Below are 16,037 nucleotides of genomic sequence, written 5' to 3' on the forward strand. Positions count from 1 at the left end.
CATCATTTCAAGCTCTCAGTAGATGCAGTTTTAACCTTCCTTGAAATTTTGCTTGTAGCAAATACATTCTCTTGACAGCATTGTCAACTCCTGTCTATGGCAGTTAACTTTTCTGTCCCAAATAGTATTTTAATATACTAACATGCAGAATCTGACAGTAATGGGTGGAATTGCGGAATTCCTTCTGTAAAAAGAGGAATGCCTGTGTGAAAAGTGGAATAGTAGGGGCCTCTGCTAATTCTGATCATCTCGGCTTTAAAATACATTTTTTTCCCATCGAGCTTAAGCGGCACAATACCATTTCGAGACGACTTGCTTCATCTTTGACTAATTTAAATTTTAGCATCACTGTGATCCCACCATACAGTGGTTTGTTATTTTATTTGGGGAGATTATATTTTATTCCATATTTATTGTCAAAGGGTTATAAGACCCTTTATCACATTTAGGTCATTTCAGCACCAGTAAAAAGGAAGAAAATGACATAGTAAAAAAATTATGGATTTACAAATGAAAGCATACAAGAAAAAGTAAGACAAAGGGGAATGGTTTAAATAGGTAACAGATTGTACATTCCATGAGCATAGTATCAGTGTGCTTAATCTGCAAATAACTTAAAGTCTCACCTAGACTAGCCTAGACACAAGCACAAGATTCCACTAGGAGGAAAACACTCAAATGTTTACAAACCATTATATATTCTATACAAAAAAATGAAACAGCACATTAGAGAAAAATTATTCACAAGGAAAAATAAATCAACTCCTAAACTATGCATTTTACTCTTTCCCTCCCAGCCAAGGACCCAAGGTCAGGATAAAACTAAGTAATCCCATTCCAAGACAAAGACAGAAATTAAACTCAGAAAACAGATATAGGAGGACAGAAGACACAGCAAGTGACCAACGGCCCACTATAGGAAGTAAAAAAACAACTCCACCCAGTACAGTGGTTCACGTATGGAGAAAACCCTGACATTTCTTTCACTGGATGAATCATTCCACCATAACACCAGAAGAAGGTGAAAGGTCACATATAATTTTTGAACAACCGTAAGTCCTGCCAGTCTATTTTGATGAAGAGGTGAAATAATTAAATCCAACTACAGAAATGATGCAAGGTAAGCATGACATTGCTAGTCGTCGTGAAAGTCTAATACTTTGGCCATCAGTCTGTCTACCATTGGAGTTTGGTCAGCCACTGCTTTCCTCTCATTGAGGAGGTTTCTGTTACGAGGAATAGTATTTTAAAACATTTGTAAATATACATATTTATATAGCACATCGCATATGGTCAAATACAACTTTACTCTTAGTGAGAAGGTTTCTGCAATGATGAATAAAAAACCCCAAAACATACATAATCACAGTGTTCAACCAATGAATTTCTCTCATTAAGCTTTATAAAAATATCAATTATTCAAAACACTATTAAACATTTTTAAAGTTTAGACATTTTTATCTTATTTTCAAAGTTCCAACATGCTCAGAGTACTTCACAATGCTACCTTGTGGACAGGAATTCAAAGGTGTATTCAAATGTCAGATCTCTTCTTCTTTATCTTCATATAGACAGACTGACTATAACTACCGCACAGGCAATGTCAGAGGGAACAACTCCTAAACTCTAAGGGCTCCCATCAAGGGTTAAATATTTTCATTTACCTTGCTAATTTGTGGTGTGCTTTGTTTGGGGATCTGATAGCAGCTTGAATCATAAACAGGTTGAAAACGTCTCTCTGGAAAAGGACATAAAACCAAAACAAGTCCATCAGAAATTTTATGATAAAATCTATCATTCTTATAAAAAAAAGACTTGTTTATGATATGATATTCAAATTAACATTTGAAAAAAAAAAGAAAGGAAAATCTTAGAAAACGATACCATGGAAATAATGTAATGCTGCATATTGCTGATATAACATTTCTAAAACGAGGCGACAATTAAATTATTTATAATTGGAACATGTAGTTGACGGTACCTTTGTCCAAAAAAATTCAACCCTATCAAAATGGCTTTAAAATTAGAGAAAAGCATTTGCAGATGAATGAAAATAAATAGGATTGCCATAAATTCTGCTAATCTTGCTGCTGGTGAGTCAATGCAGATTGTTTCATATCTTACAAATGATTAAAAGCTAAATAAAACAAAATTCACTTAAATTATCTAATGAAAATTATGTCTCTAGAGTTCCCAAACATTAACTGCATTGCAGTATGATATGATTAGTAGGTGTTCATTTTCTTGATCAAGAAGAAAACAAAATGCTGACAATTGACAGCCCTTATCTATTTGATGTGGTTGTACTCAAACCAGGGTCCTTCGAATGCAATGTCTTATCCCATATTTTCCCCATTATCTTTCCCACCCAACACAGGTGTGAATGAGTACCTGGCTATGGACAATGACGGATAATGTTAGATTGCTAGAACAAAAAGGTTGCCAATAGGTGACTAGCACTGTATCGATGCATGAAATGGAGGTATGGTTCCAAATGATCTTCAGAGGGAATAAATGAAACATTGTGGTAAATCCTTATAAATATGCCATGAAGATGGTCATATAAGTAAGTAAAAAATGGCAAGGAAAAATAAACTTTGGAGGGAAAATACAATTTAGTCCTCACCTGAGCATGACTCCCTCCGAGTTCATGTAGTCTGTATTTGACAGGGTAAATCAAATCAACAGCCATGGCATAGTCACCTTCTTGGTAAGCCTCAAAAGCCTTCATGACTTTCTCACCAACTTGGGCAGTTATTTCTCTGTTATCTCCCTTACCATTTCTGATGGTTAAGGAAATATATATATATATATACAGCAGAGTTGCCAAGCAGTAACTATCATGAGACTTCATTCATTCATAACTTAACTCCTAGCGCAGCGTACTTATTAACATTTTAACACAAATAAATAAGTTTCATTTCATGAGGCATGATGCAATGGCTAATTTACCTACAAATTTCATGACTTAATGGATCAGATGAGCAAAGAGCTGGAAGGCATAACTACCATTTAACAACTCAAAACCTGTTTTGTTGTCAAAAATTCATCATTGCTCAGTCCTTTTATGTGTGAAAATTAAAAACAATTTTTTTTAAAAAATCTGACAATTTCAATACAGGAGGCCACATTTTTTTCAATTTCTTCATCTCTTAATGTTCTAGTAAATTCTCTCATATTTATTATTTGCATATTCTAGACAAAATTGCTTATCACAATACACAACGTCATACTGGCTGGCAAGTCTTTTAACCTGTTTAGAGTCACTTCTCTATAATATGAACACATCTGTCCCCATCAACCAGTCCAAATTACACAGAAATTTCCCAATTACAGAATACGAGATGAAACAAGCATTTTAAATCATTACAAAACCTAAAAGATCATGATACAGTCCACTCCAGATAATCACAACACCTTGGTGTAAATGAAAATGTTGCGATTAACCAAAGTTGAGTTTTCTGTAGCCAAAGTATACTTTGAGCATTTAAAGGGATGATAAAATTCTTCACCACCAGCCAGATACGGTAGAAAAAAAAGGCAATTGGTGAACTTCATTTTTAGTAAGCATTTTTCTTCCCTTCTTTTGTTTTTCTATTTTGACTTCTATTATGTTTCTCTTTTTTTATTCTTCATACGGGGGACTCAATAGTTCAGTTGGTAGAGCACACGCTTCACATGCAAAGGAACTCAGATCAATCCCGGGTGAAATTGAGATTTTTTTCTGACCCCCTGCCCACCCAACAGTGATTGAGTAGCTGGGTCTGTTAGATCTGGTGGAAAGTACTTTGCAATAAACTAGTGTCATATCCAAAAGATAGCAAGCAATTGCTACTGTCTGTTTCACGCTATAGAAACCGGGATAAACTCCGGCTCTATATGTCTAATGGATCTGCAGGACTATTCTTCATTATTGGCTTATTCCTCTGACTTTGCATTTGTGGCATAACAGTAGCCTTCCGACCTGTAGGTTCCTAGTTCAAGTCCTGTTGCAGGCGACACATGAGTTGAGTCCTTCGAAAAGGCTCTTTACTATCATTCTCTTATCACACAGCAGATGAAAAAAAATTGTGATCAGTGCCCTTAATATCCTTATTGCCTTGAAACCCCTTGTAAACTATATATAAAAACTGAAATTTGTTTGATTAAAAAAAAAATCATTCTACTTCATCTACATGTGATCATAGCTATCCTAAACTTAGAGGGGATGAAAGAAACTGGCAAGATCTGGTACAAATCAAACTGGCTGGCATAAGATAAGAATCTTTAGATGAATTTTGTTAATTCCTTATAATCCTTGAGGAACAAGGAGGGTTGATGATAATGACAATGGAGAATTGTTACCTCACAGATACTAATGCAATGCCATGATCAACAATTGTAAGATTTAACTATACCTGATAAATTCCTGTATTGATTCCATCATCTTGTCAGCCAACCCATCTTCATCAGAGTTGAGGCATGCCATGTATGTGTGAATATCGTAAAAGATAGAGAAGTGGTCGTGTATGTGTTTTTTGTACATATCTGACACACTGCGCCATCGATCTCCTATTGCTGCACCTGAAAGGATAATTGGTCGCTTTTAAGGACAAATGGGCTATGCCACAATTTAGAAAAAGCTTTTGACAAAATTATTTGGATGCTGTCATAAAAAATATATTAGCATTCAATTCCTAAGATAGAAAGATTCCCATGAAACACTGACATGATGTGCTGAACAAAATTTGATTGTCTCAAAACATTATTATATTGGGATGAAGCAGATCTTGAATAGAGAATTAAGAACTAAAAGGATGAGAAACAGGAACTTTGGGTCTTTTGCAATGTGATAAATTGTTTCTATGAATAGAAATTAACCCCAAATTTCATATATGTGTGAGAAAATTCGATTTCTAGCACCTCTTTCATTCTGATATAACGCTGCATTGAAACAGTGGGTCAGAAATGTGAGAGGCAGGGAACATGTATGACTTTTTAAAAATTAATAATATAATTTAATACCATCCAATCTAAAATATATGATGTTACAATATTGTTTATCTTAAAACTTTTATGGGATTTACGATAGTTTAAAGTAATCTCAGCACAAGAAAATAGGAAAATACTGGGAAGTTAAAAGATGCACCTACTAGTGCTGCGGAAAAAAATTGTCAAAAGAGGACATTCATACAGATAAAAAAAAGTAGATTCCTAGAACAATACATCCACACTTCTAAAAAAAAACAAAAAAAAAACTGAGCTTTATATGAGTTTGAGATACCCTAAAAATTTGATTCAGAGGCAGGTAGAGATCATTCTCCTTTCTTTTTCTAGATTGACTGACTTTGTCAGATTAAAAAAAAAAAGCCAACAAAACAAATAAACAAACAAAAATCAAGGTGTATGTTGTGCACTTCTTATGATTCAAAATAGCAATACAACTTGATTCCCTAGTCACTAAGATAAGATGTTCTTTAAGCAAAAACATTTGGGAAAAGGAGCTAATGATGATTATTATCAACATTAGCTGATAAAAAGAATATATGAAAAATTTTAATATTTCATCTGTCTGATTTGAACCATATTTGAGTCCATTCAATAGTTATCAACTGCGACTGCGATGCAATTTAATCCCTTATTTTCAATTATTATTTTGACATTCAATTGGTCATTAACATTTTTTTTTTTCACAAAGTAGGTAATACAATATAATGGCCCTGCAAATCCACAACACCAAAATGTATCTTTCAACTCTTCTTCTTTGTCACAGAATAGAAACAAAACATGTGAAAAAAATAAATAAATTGCTACATCACCTTCAAATTCTAATCGATAAAGAAGGGATGTGACATCCGACAGATTGAAGACACTTTCACTGGCAGCCAGACGTTTTGTCAGTTGGCTGTCAAATATCGATAAGGCTGTCTCGTATTCTCCCTGAAAATGTAAGGTACATAACCGGGATAAAATCTGAATTTGAATGACTAATTAAAGGATGAGTCAATGATATAAACTGTTCCAAAAAACAACAGTATGAGAGCATTAATATAGTTAATGAATGAATAAGGGGAAACATCAAATTACCTCATGACTTGATGATAGTAAATCATAATAATAATATTAATAATAATAATGAAAACAATGATAATAAAAATAACAATAAATATAAACAATCTTCTTCTTCTTCTTCTTCTTCGTTCCTCTGATGGACATCTATGGCTGCAGTCCGATATCTGCTATGAAGTCTGTGGTCCGCTTTAGGTCCTCAGCCTCACCATAGAGCTTTGTGTTGAGTGTTGTAGGGGTGACCCAGTGGTTCGAACGTTGCACGTTGTATAATGGGCAATCCATAAGCACATGTAAAGTGGATTCATGGTCGGTTCCACATGGGCAATAAGGGGTTGTTCCAATACCTAGCTTTGTAAACATATGTCCTCTTAGTCTATTGTGTCCTGTTCGGAGGCGGAATAGAGTGACTTGGCTACTTCGCTGAATGGCATGGATTGGATCCTGCTTGTTGTGTTCTAGGTGTGTGTCATTCCTTTCTTTGTCTATTTTTAGCTTTATTATTTTCTTTTGCTGATGGTAAGTGATTGACGACTTCGGTTGTTCCTTCTGGGCTCCTTCTTTGGCCAGTTGATCGGCAATTTCATTTCCATATATACCTACATGACTTGGAATCCACTGCAGCACAATTTTTCCTGTTTTATCAGATAAGCCCTCAAGGGCCTCCACAGTGTGTGCGGCTTCAGAGTCCTGGTAATTTTCAATAGACCGGAGAGCATCATCAGAGTCTGTCAAGTAAACCACATTTTTCCCGTATATTCTGTGATCTCTGGATAGTTCTTTTGTTGCATTGAGGATGGCTTTTTCTTCAGTTTTAGTACTTGTGCACATTGAACCCACTGATACAGATATTTTTGTTTCTGTTTTATCTGTCCAGTGTGTGAGTGCACCAGCACCTCCATTCATGAGGGGGCCGGAAACTGAGCCATCTGTATAAACTCTTATCCAGTTGGTCATTGGGTATTTTTTATCGATCATCTTTAGGGTTTGAGCATTGTCATTATTGCTTCGAATGTTTTTCTTGTTGATGGTTATGGATTTTTGTTTCTTTTTCCACGGTGGTGGTTTGAGATTTGGGACATTGATTTGGGCAATATCTTCCTTTGGTGTCACTTTATATTCGCTCTCTAGTTTTTGTCCCAAGGCGATGAAGTTTTCCCTTTTGAGTCGATTCTCTTTCTTTTCCATTGTACTTGGATGCAGTGGTTGGGATTCCATGAATTTTATCTTTGAGAATTGTGTCACTATTTTTAAATTTCGTTGTTCTTTGAGAGGTTTTATTCCTGTGTGGGTTTCCATCTTGTGAATTGGTGTTGTTTTCATTGCTCCAGTGATCACGCGTAGGCATTGGTTTTGGATTTTTTCAACCTTTTGAAATTGAGCCTGTGAGCACGTTCCCCATGCCGATATGGCATAGTCTATTGCAGGTCTTACATATCCAAGATATGTCTTCTTCAGGACGTTTGAGTTTGCTCCCCATTGCGTTCCAGCAAGTTTTCGGAGAAGCTGCATTCTCTTGTACCCTTTCTGTTGACTTTCATCTATTTGATGTTTCCAAGTGAGTCGAGGGTCAAATTTCACTCCTAGATACTTAGGCATAAGGTCTTCTCTCAGAATCTTTCCATCTAAAGTTAATCGCATAGATTGCTTTTTGGTTGATAAGCTGAATGTTGTGTATGTGGTTTTATCAGCATTTACTCTCATACCCCAGTCTTTTGTCCATTTGCTCAAAGCATCAAGAGTCATCTGTATCCTGGCCTTTGCAGTACCAATATTTCTTTCAGTGCATATCAGTGCAAGGTCATCTGCATACATGGCTGCTTTTACTCCTCTGCATTTGGTTTCGCAGATGTCATTGATAAAAACGACAAAGAGGGTTGGTGAGAGAACCCCGCCTTGTGGTACTCCATTTGTCATGTTCGTTAGCTTGCTTTTAGAGTTTTGAGATTGGACTCTTGCTTTTCGATTTGTGAGGTAATCTTTAATCCATGCAAACATGTTGTGTGAAACGTTGGCTTTCTTAAGTTTGAGAAGTAGTCCTTTTGTCCAGACTTTGTCAAATGCCTTTTCCATATCCACCCAAACTGTGACTGTGTGTTTTTTTTCTTGGTAACCATTTTCGATCAGCTGCGAGATGTATGTTATCTGGTCCTCTGTGCAGCGTAATTGTCTGAAACCAGCCTGTTCATCTGATATCAACTTATTGCTTTCTAAATACCATTGGAGACGGCGATTAACAATTCTCTCCATCAGTTTACCCAAGCAGCTTGTCAAACTTATTGGCCGGTAGCTTTCGGTTTTATTTTTTGGCTTGCCATCCTTCTTAATTGGTATCATGGTTGCCTGTTTCCATTTGAGTGGAAGTTTACCCTGTTTCCAACTTGCATTGAACAGTTGTTTCATTTTCCTCTTTGTGAGGGTTCCTAGGTGTTTCAACATGTCATTAGTAACATCATCTGGACCTGGTGATTTGTTCGTTTTTAGAGATTTCAAGGCAATTTCTACTTCTTCTTTTTTAATCGAACTGAACATGACATCATCTGTGGATTCTTTGGGTGTATCCTTGTGTTTTCTCAATTCTTTGTGGACTTCTCGTTTTCGTTCTTTTCTAATCTGTATATTCCCAACACTTGAGTACTGCTTCATAAAACAGTTTGCTGCTTGTTTTTTGTTGAGAATCCTCCCCTGATCATCTTCTACTGATGGTGCAGCATATCTGTTTTCTTGTCCACTTAGAGCTTTGGTTAGGTTCCATAATTTTCTTCCGTCTCTGTCGTAGTCAAGTTGTCTGGTTTTTTCATGCCATGCTTCCTGTTTTGCTTTTATTGTTTCTTTCCTGAGAGTTTTTTCAGCCTCTTTGTAAATTTCCATATTCTCATCATTTGGCTCTCTCTCTGCTTTTTTTCTGTGTTCAGTGACTTGGCTGTTGAGACTTCCTAATTTTTCAGTCCATCCTGGACAGTAGTCCTTTCTTGATCCTCTGGGGATTGATTCTTTTGCAGCTTTCATGATTGATTTTGTGAAAGCTTTGGCTGATTTTTCTACATTCCTTGTTTTACAGTTTATCTCTTTTGTATAACTATCAGTCAACTTTGAAAACAGAGTCCAGTCTGCTTTTTTATAATTCCATCTCGGAGGTGGTGCCTTTCTGTCTTTTGCATATTCTTCAGTTATTTCAACCAGAATGGGACGATGATCACTTCCTGCCAGTTGTTCCTTTATCTGTTTACTGACTTTTCCGGTGAGATCTTCAGATATGAGAGTTAGGTCTGGGGTTGATGTTGTCTTCCATGCTCTTGAGAAGTATGTATCTGGGTCATCTTCATTTCTGACAATTTGAAGCTTACTGTCTGTAAGCCAATTTTCAATGGTTTCACCTTTTCTGTCTAAGTCATTGTATCCCCAGCTTGGGGAGTGGCTATTGAAGTCTCCATATAAACAATCAAATCTTTCATTTTGCAAGTCGCTCAGATTGAAATATAAATGTTGACCAATACTAAGAGTATAGCTGCCCAAAAGTAAATTTTACAGATACTATTCAAAACAATTTCCAACTCTTTAACACTCTTATGGGGAAGATCTCTCTAAATGATTTTATTTATTGGTTATTTTTTCATTTATTCTATTCTGCCATTTTAACAATGATTTTCATTCAGTTTAGAATTGCTTTGGTTAAGTGTTATATCAAATACATCATTTACAGCCTTAAATAGTTAATTAATTGACCCCTAGCACTAATCTTACGCAATAGATAATGATTTGTTTGGTGTCAGATAGTTTGAAAATAATAAATGGTTTTGAGCTACTGCCCCAAAGCGATGTCATGTTCGGGTGATTATGATGCTGAAAATTGAATCCATACTAAAAGATTTGAGACTTGGGTTAAATTTCTATGGTTTATTATCTTTAAATGACACACATTTCTATTTAATTGTAGATTAAAATCCCATTTCGTCATATGGACTGCAATGATATAGTGCCATATAGAGATGATGGGTCATGCTATAATATGTAGATGAAAATAAAAGAGGAAAAATCTCAACCTTAGATTTCTGACTCACCAATTCAATTGCACCGAGGGCCCAATGCCAGAAATTGTGACAGGCAAGATTGGTTCCATACTGGAATAAAAGGAGAAGGTATATAACAAAACAATGTTGGCAACAAAAGAAATAATTGTAGTGATGTTGGTTGACGATGTTAAAAATAGTATAGTCCTTCAGATCCATAAGGTCAGAGTTTCTTCCAGTTGCTAAAGCGTAAAATGGAGAATAGCAACTGTTTGCTGCCCTTTGGATAGAAGGATATTAGTCTATTAGAAGGAATTTTCTGCCAGATCTAACAGATCCAGCTACTTAAGCACTGTTGAGTGAAATGGAGGTCTGGAAAAATATCTTCAGGATTAATCTCAGTCCCTTCGCATGTGAGCTATTGAGACCGTTTACGGTTTTAAAAAGGTGAGCTTTCATATAGGATCCACTATCCAATAACCACTAAAATGTGCTCAAAGTGCTTTTAAAGCCATCAGCAAGGACGCCTGGTGCTATATTTTTCTGACTGTTACCTACCAGCAATGCATGTCATTTATACATCTGAGTATGGTGAGAGAGAAAAATGTGATAAATTTAAAGAGCTTTTTCTGAGTCAACTTTGTGCTGTGCAGAGCGGAGCTCAAACCTAGGAAATTCAGATCATTCGGACAAGGCAACGCGGCTGCAAAAGATCTCTGTTTTTAAGGGTTTTATGGCGCTTGCAAAACATTTAGATTATATCAGCGCCAGTAAAAACAGGGGTGAGAATGACTGGTCACAAAAAAGGAGGAAATTTTCATCGTGAAGATCATGACCCATCCATGTGACCATAACCTATAAATTTGAATTTCACTAAAATTTACTGAGATGCGATCCAAAATTTGTCTCGCAGCAATATCTGACACGACCCAGTTGAATTTCAAAAGTTGAAAGTGTAATTACATTTGGTGGTTGTAGTAGCGATGATGATGTGGTGGTGGTTGTAGTAGTAGTGGTGGTAGGGATGGGATGATGTGGCAGTGATTGTAGTAGTAGTGGTAGTATGGATGATGTGGTAGTGATTGTAGTAGTAGTGGTCATATGGATGATTGTGTGGTGGTGGTTGTAGTAGCTGTGGTAGGAATGATGATGTCGTGGTAGTTGTAGTAGTAGTGGTGGTAGGGATGATGATGTGGTGGTTGTAGTAGGATGATGATGTGGTGGTGGTTAAAGTGGAAGTAGGAATGACGAATGATGATGTGGTGGTGGTTAAAGTGGAAGTAGGAATGACGAATGATGATGTGGTGGTAGTTGTAGTAATAGTGGTGTTAGGGATGATGGTGTGGTGTTGGTTGTAGTAGGAGTGGTGGTAGGGATGATGTGGTAGAGATAATGATGTGGTGGTGATTTTAGTAGTAGTGGTCTTAGTCTTAGAGATGATTGTGTTGTGGTGGTTGTAGTAGTTGTGGTAGGAATGATGATGTGGTGGTAGTTGTAGTAGTAGTGGTGGTAGGGATATTGTGGTGTTATTTGAAGTAGTAGTGGTGGTAGGGATGATGTGGTGGTGGTTGTAATAGTAATGGTGGTAGAGATGTTGATGTAGTGGTTTTGGTGAGTGTTTTTATTCAGTGATGATGATAGCAATTTGTCAAAAAGGAAGAAAGTGTCTCGGTCTATCGATCAAACATAAGCAAAGTGTAAAAATAACAGGAACATAGTTTTATATTAGTATTATGTAATTGTATATTACTATTACTAGTATAAATCCATTCTTATAATAAGACATAAATTTACTATTTGTAAACATTTAATGAATTGTCCCTAAATGCCTACAATTGTATTCAAATAAAAGGCCAGTGTTTTGTTTTGGTTTTTACTATATAAAGCAGGTTACAATATCTTTGTTAGGGTACCGAAACCTAGTGGTTACTCAACTTATAAATACAACCTAAGAATCTCTCAAATTTAAAGCCATTGTCCAAGGTAAAAAGAAAGAATAGTTAACTAAGCCAATCACCATTGCTTTATTCTAATATATTATCTCTGTATAACCAGATGATTTAATGGATGGTTGCGAGCGAGAGAGAGAGAGAGAGAGAGAGAGAGAGAGAGAGAGAGGAGAGAGAGAGAGAGAGAGAGGAGAGAGAGAGAGAGAGAGAGAGAGAGAGAGAGAGAGAGAGAGAGAGAGGAGAGAGAGAGGAGAGAGAGAGGAGAGAGAGAGAGAGAGAGAGAGAGAGAGAGAGAGAGAGAGAGAGAGAGAGAGAGATCAAAAAGGCCTACAACCCATTTGTCCCTCCCCGTGGCCTTCAACCATCAAATAGCTAATCAAATTACACCACTCGCCTTCTGTGTCAATTGTGACATCTGGTGCCATTCTGTCTGGCCCGACGTCAAAAAAACGGGACCGTCACCTAATTTCACGAGATTGAGCACACGTGTCAAAATATGACATAAGACATAATGGTGATTTTGTGGTTTTGAGGAAAATGTTTGACATGGCAAATTCACCCGAAAATTTCTGATAAATTCTTTAAATCACTGTTTATTTATCCCAAAAAATTTGAAAAAGGAGGAATTGTGATGGGGATGGGCGGAGATAAACCATCATTTAGGCGGAAGATTCTCAGCCCTGAAAAAGGAAGAAAATGGGATAGTAAAAAGTTATAGAATTACACGTAAAGCACCCAAGAAAAAGTAAGACAAAGGGGAAATGGGAACAAAGAGGGATCAGATGTAGATTCCAAGAGCATACCACCAATGTACTTAGTTTGAGATCACCTATAAGTCTCATCCAGACACAAGCACACAATCCAACAAAGAGGAATACACTCAAATGCTTAAATTATACATTGAAAATAAATATAATAATACATAATAGAGAGATGATTTACAAGGAAAAAAAAAAAATCATCTCCCAAAACAATAACTATGCATTTGACTGTTTCCCTCCGAGCCAGGACTCAGGCCAGGACAAAACCAAGTAATCTCATTCCAAGACAAAGACAGAGAGCATGTTGGAAAACAGTTATAAGGGGATAGAAGACACAGTATGTACCCCCCTGCCCACTATGGGAGGACAGGAACCCCACCGAGGCAAAAGATCTCTGATTTGCACTGTGGCCGCAAATTCTGCACTTTTTATTTTTTTTTGTTTGCAAAATCTGCAATTTTATGCAAATTTTTGAGATTGTACACAGTAAAAAAAACAAACCAATAACACAATTTTTTTTTAAAGGAAAAAAAAATGAAATAAAATAAAAGAAAAGACGAATATATTTTCTTTTAATTTGATAGCTCGTGTAGAATGTGAAAGATAATTAATCAAGATAGTTTCTTTTTTACTATCCCATTTTCTTCCTTTTACTGGTGCTGATATGACCCCTTACATTTGTTTGCAAGCGCCTTGTAATCCTTAAAAACAAACAAATGCCTTTCCCTTTCTTGAACTAATTATGGGTTTTTAGGAAAATTAATCGCAATTTTTTTTCAAATGTTTTGCGAATTTTGCTGTTTTCCGCTTGCAAAATTTGGGATTTTTCTTTTGCAAATAACCGCAATGTCAGATAATTAGCTGAGAGTAATTCCTCAAAAATCCACAAGATTGCTAAAATATCATCAATCTGCCTGACAATCTACAATTTCTTATGAGGCAACTATGTAAGAGTAATAAAAAATAAATAAATTAACAACAACAAAAATAATCATAATAATAATAAAATTAATGATACCTACTACTACAGCTACTACTACTACTAATAATAATAAAAATAAGATTGATATCAATAATCTTTATCATATCATTGTAACCAGCCAGCCTGTGATCCAACAGGCATGACACATTGTTATAATAATAATAATAATAATAATAATAATAATAATAATAATAATAATATTCATAATAATAATAATAACAATAATAATAGAGGTAAAAATTAGTTTGAGGAAGGAATGGAATGATAACAAAGAATAATAAGAAATAAATTCGGGACATTTGAGGAAACCGTGCTGGAGTTTAGATTTATAATTCCATTTCTGGGGTTGCGATTAACCAAAGCGGACTGTAATAATAATAATGATCTTATACTAATGGACATTAATGTCAAAATCACTGGCCCTCAAACAAGGAACACTAAAAGATATTTTACAGGTCATTAAAAAATTCTGTTTTAAAATAGTTAATAAAAGCTGTTTTTTGCACTGGTAATACAAAGAAAAGTTATTGCACATGTCATAGTATTGGTTATTCGTCAATTATAGTGCATTCGATTAATGTAATTGGGGCAGTTTTAGGTTTATCAATAATAATAATAGGAATTCAGTGCTGTTTTATAATTTATAGCACTAAATGCCGAAAACTCAAAGTGCTTTACAATACCACTCCACTAAATGTAACAATCTCACAATGTGCAAAGATCTATACAACAGTCGAACACTCACACACTAAATATGCATGTTTTACAAAATAGAATAAAAAATTATATTTGAGATTGAAGACTAAAATTAAAAACAAAATAAAAAATGACTAATGATCTAATCAAGCAGGAAACACCTATATATAATAAAAATTTAAGGAAAGGATGAGTTTTAAGCTTTTTCTTAATGTAAATTCCTTGACACAGCCCCGGGATTGTGTAAATGCCCATTTTTCAAAAAGTCTGAAAATATTCGGTCAATATGTTAATAACATTTAGTATGAAATACATATCCACTCAACTGATTATAGAGATGATTAAACGTACAAATGCTATTTGCAGTCAATAATGGCATACTTTAAAGTAGACAATACACAGAAAAAAAAAATTGTACTTACCATTTGATGATCTTATGATGAACAAAGGGAGATGAGTGATGCCAGATGGACATCACAATGATGATTTTTTTTTAGTGTGGGTTCAACAAGGATACTTAATGAATTGAATAGCTTTATATGTTGGAACAGCCATTAATAAAATATTTTCCTTTGTTATGCTGGATGACTGCTCCATTCTAGAACATTTGAAAATAGAAAGACAGGCTGACACAATCTGTAATTCACTGAGATTCCTGTCAGGACACACTGTCCCACCACATATCCAATTCAAAGTCATTAGGGATGATATCCAGATCTGATTGTAAATTATTTCCCATTTGAAATTCAGGGCACTGATGGTAGGGACATACTCAAGCACCTTTTGGAGAATAATGCAGGATTTTGTCTGTCCAAATACTTTGGGGTCCAGCAGTGAAAGCAGTCGAAATAATGGATTGCTTTGCATGTATATTGCTACTTTCTGGTAGCTAGTGATGAGATTCTACTTCCATTGGGTTGCATCACACAAATCAGAAAGGCGGGACATCACTGCACTGCCTGACATAAATATATTCAACAGGCAAAAAATAATAAATTATCTATGGATGAATCAAGTTGGATTAAGTTTTTCCCAGACTCCGAGATATTCTGGCTTGACAAAATACTTTAAAAAGGTTGAAAATGTTTCTACTTGTTTGTCATGAAGCAGATGGAAAGTAGTGTTCTTTGTTGTTTTTTTCGTTCCGAAGTCAAAATGTGACATTCTCAACAAAAAAAGAATAGATAATGCAGCAAATTTGAAGAATGGTGTCTTGTTCTTTTAAACAAATATCTTATTACAAATTGGAAGTTTTCTTTCTTTTCCCGCTCGATTTAAATTCTTGCACTTCAACTTTCTCGAAACATCAAATATCTTTTCTCTCTCAGAGGAGCTAACATTCACAGTACAATTCCTTGATTATCATTCTTAGATACCAAGAACAACAAAAAAAACCCCAAAAAACAGTATAAAATGGATTCATCGAGTCAAGCCTTTCAGCACAATCATTCAGAGATATCCTTTAACACTAAATAATTTAGATAAAGAAAAAATATCCTCTCTCAAATCAGGGCTTGATGAAAAATCCTAAAACAAATCACAATATAATGTTATCCTGGTCGGCAGCTTCTATTTAAAAAAAAAAACCAAC

General features: G+C 35.4%; 1 protein-coding gene across 2 annotated transcripts in view; it reads right to left on the minus strand.

The window, feature by feature from the left end:
- Positions 1 to 383: 383 nt before the first annotated feature.
- Positions 384 to 16,037, minus strand: part of LOC144977050 (tetratricopeptide repeat protein 38-like) — a 46,897-nt gene continuing 31,243 nt past the window's right edge. The window contains exons 8-13 of one of the 2 annotated variants that reach the window (XM_078921777.1): positions 10,110 to 10,169; positions 5,799 to 5,919; positions 4,398 to 4,563; positions 2,627 to 2,783; positions 1,665 to 1,738; positions 384 to 1,226 (exon numbers count right to left, since the gene is read on the minus strand). In XM_078921777.1, the coding sequence (XP_078777903.1) occupies positions 1,136 to 1,226; positions 1,665 to 1,738; positions 2,627 to 2,783; positions 4,398 to 4,563; positions 5,799 to 5,919; positions 10,110 to 10,169 (669 nt within the window). In that variant the 3' untranslated portion in view covers positions 384 to 1,135. The remainder of the gene's footprint in view (positions 1,227 to 1,664; positions 1,739 to 2,626; positions 2,784 to 4,397; positions 4,564 to 5,798; positions 5,920 to 10,109; positions 10,170 to 16,037) is intronic. The other variant, XM_078921775.1, reaches the window with a different exon arrangement.

The sequence above is a fragment of the Berghia stephanieae genome, chromosome 7, assembly GCF_034508935.2.
Source record: "Berghia stephanieae isolate SIO BIC M18660-M18661 chromosome 7, UCSD_Bste_1.3, whole genome shotgun sequence".
NCBI classification, from domain to species: Eukaryota; Metazoa; Mollusca; class Gastropoda; order Nudibranchia; family Aeolidiidae; genus Berghia; species Berghia stephanieae.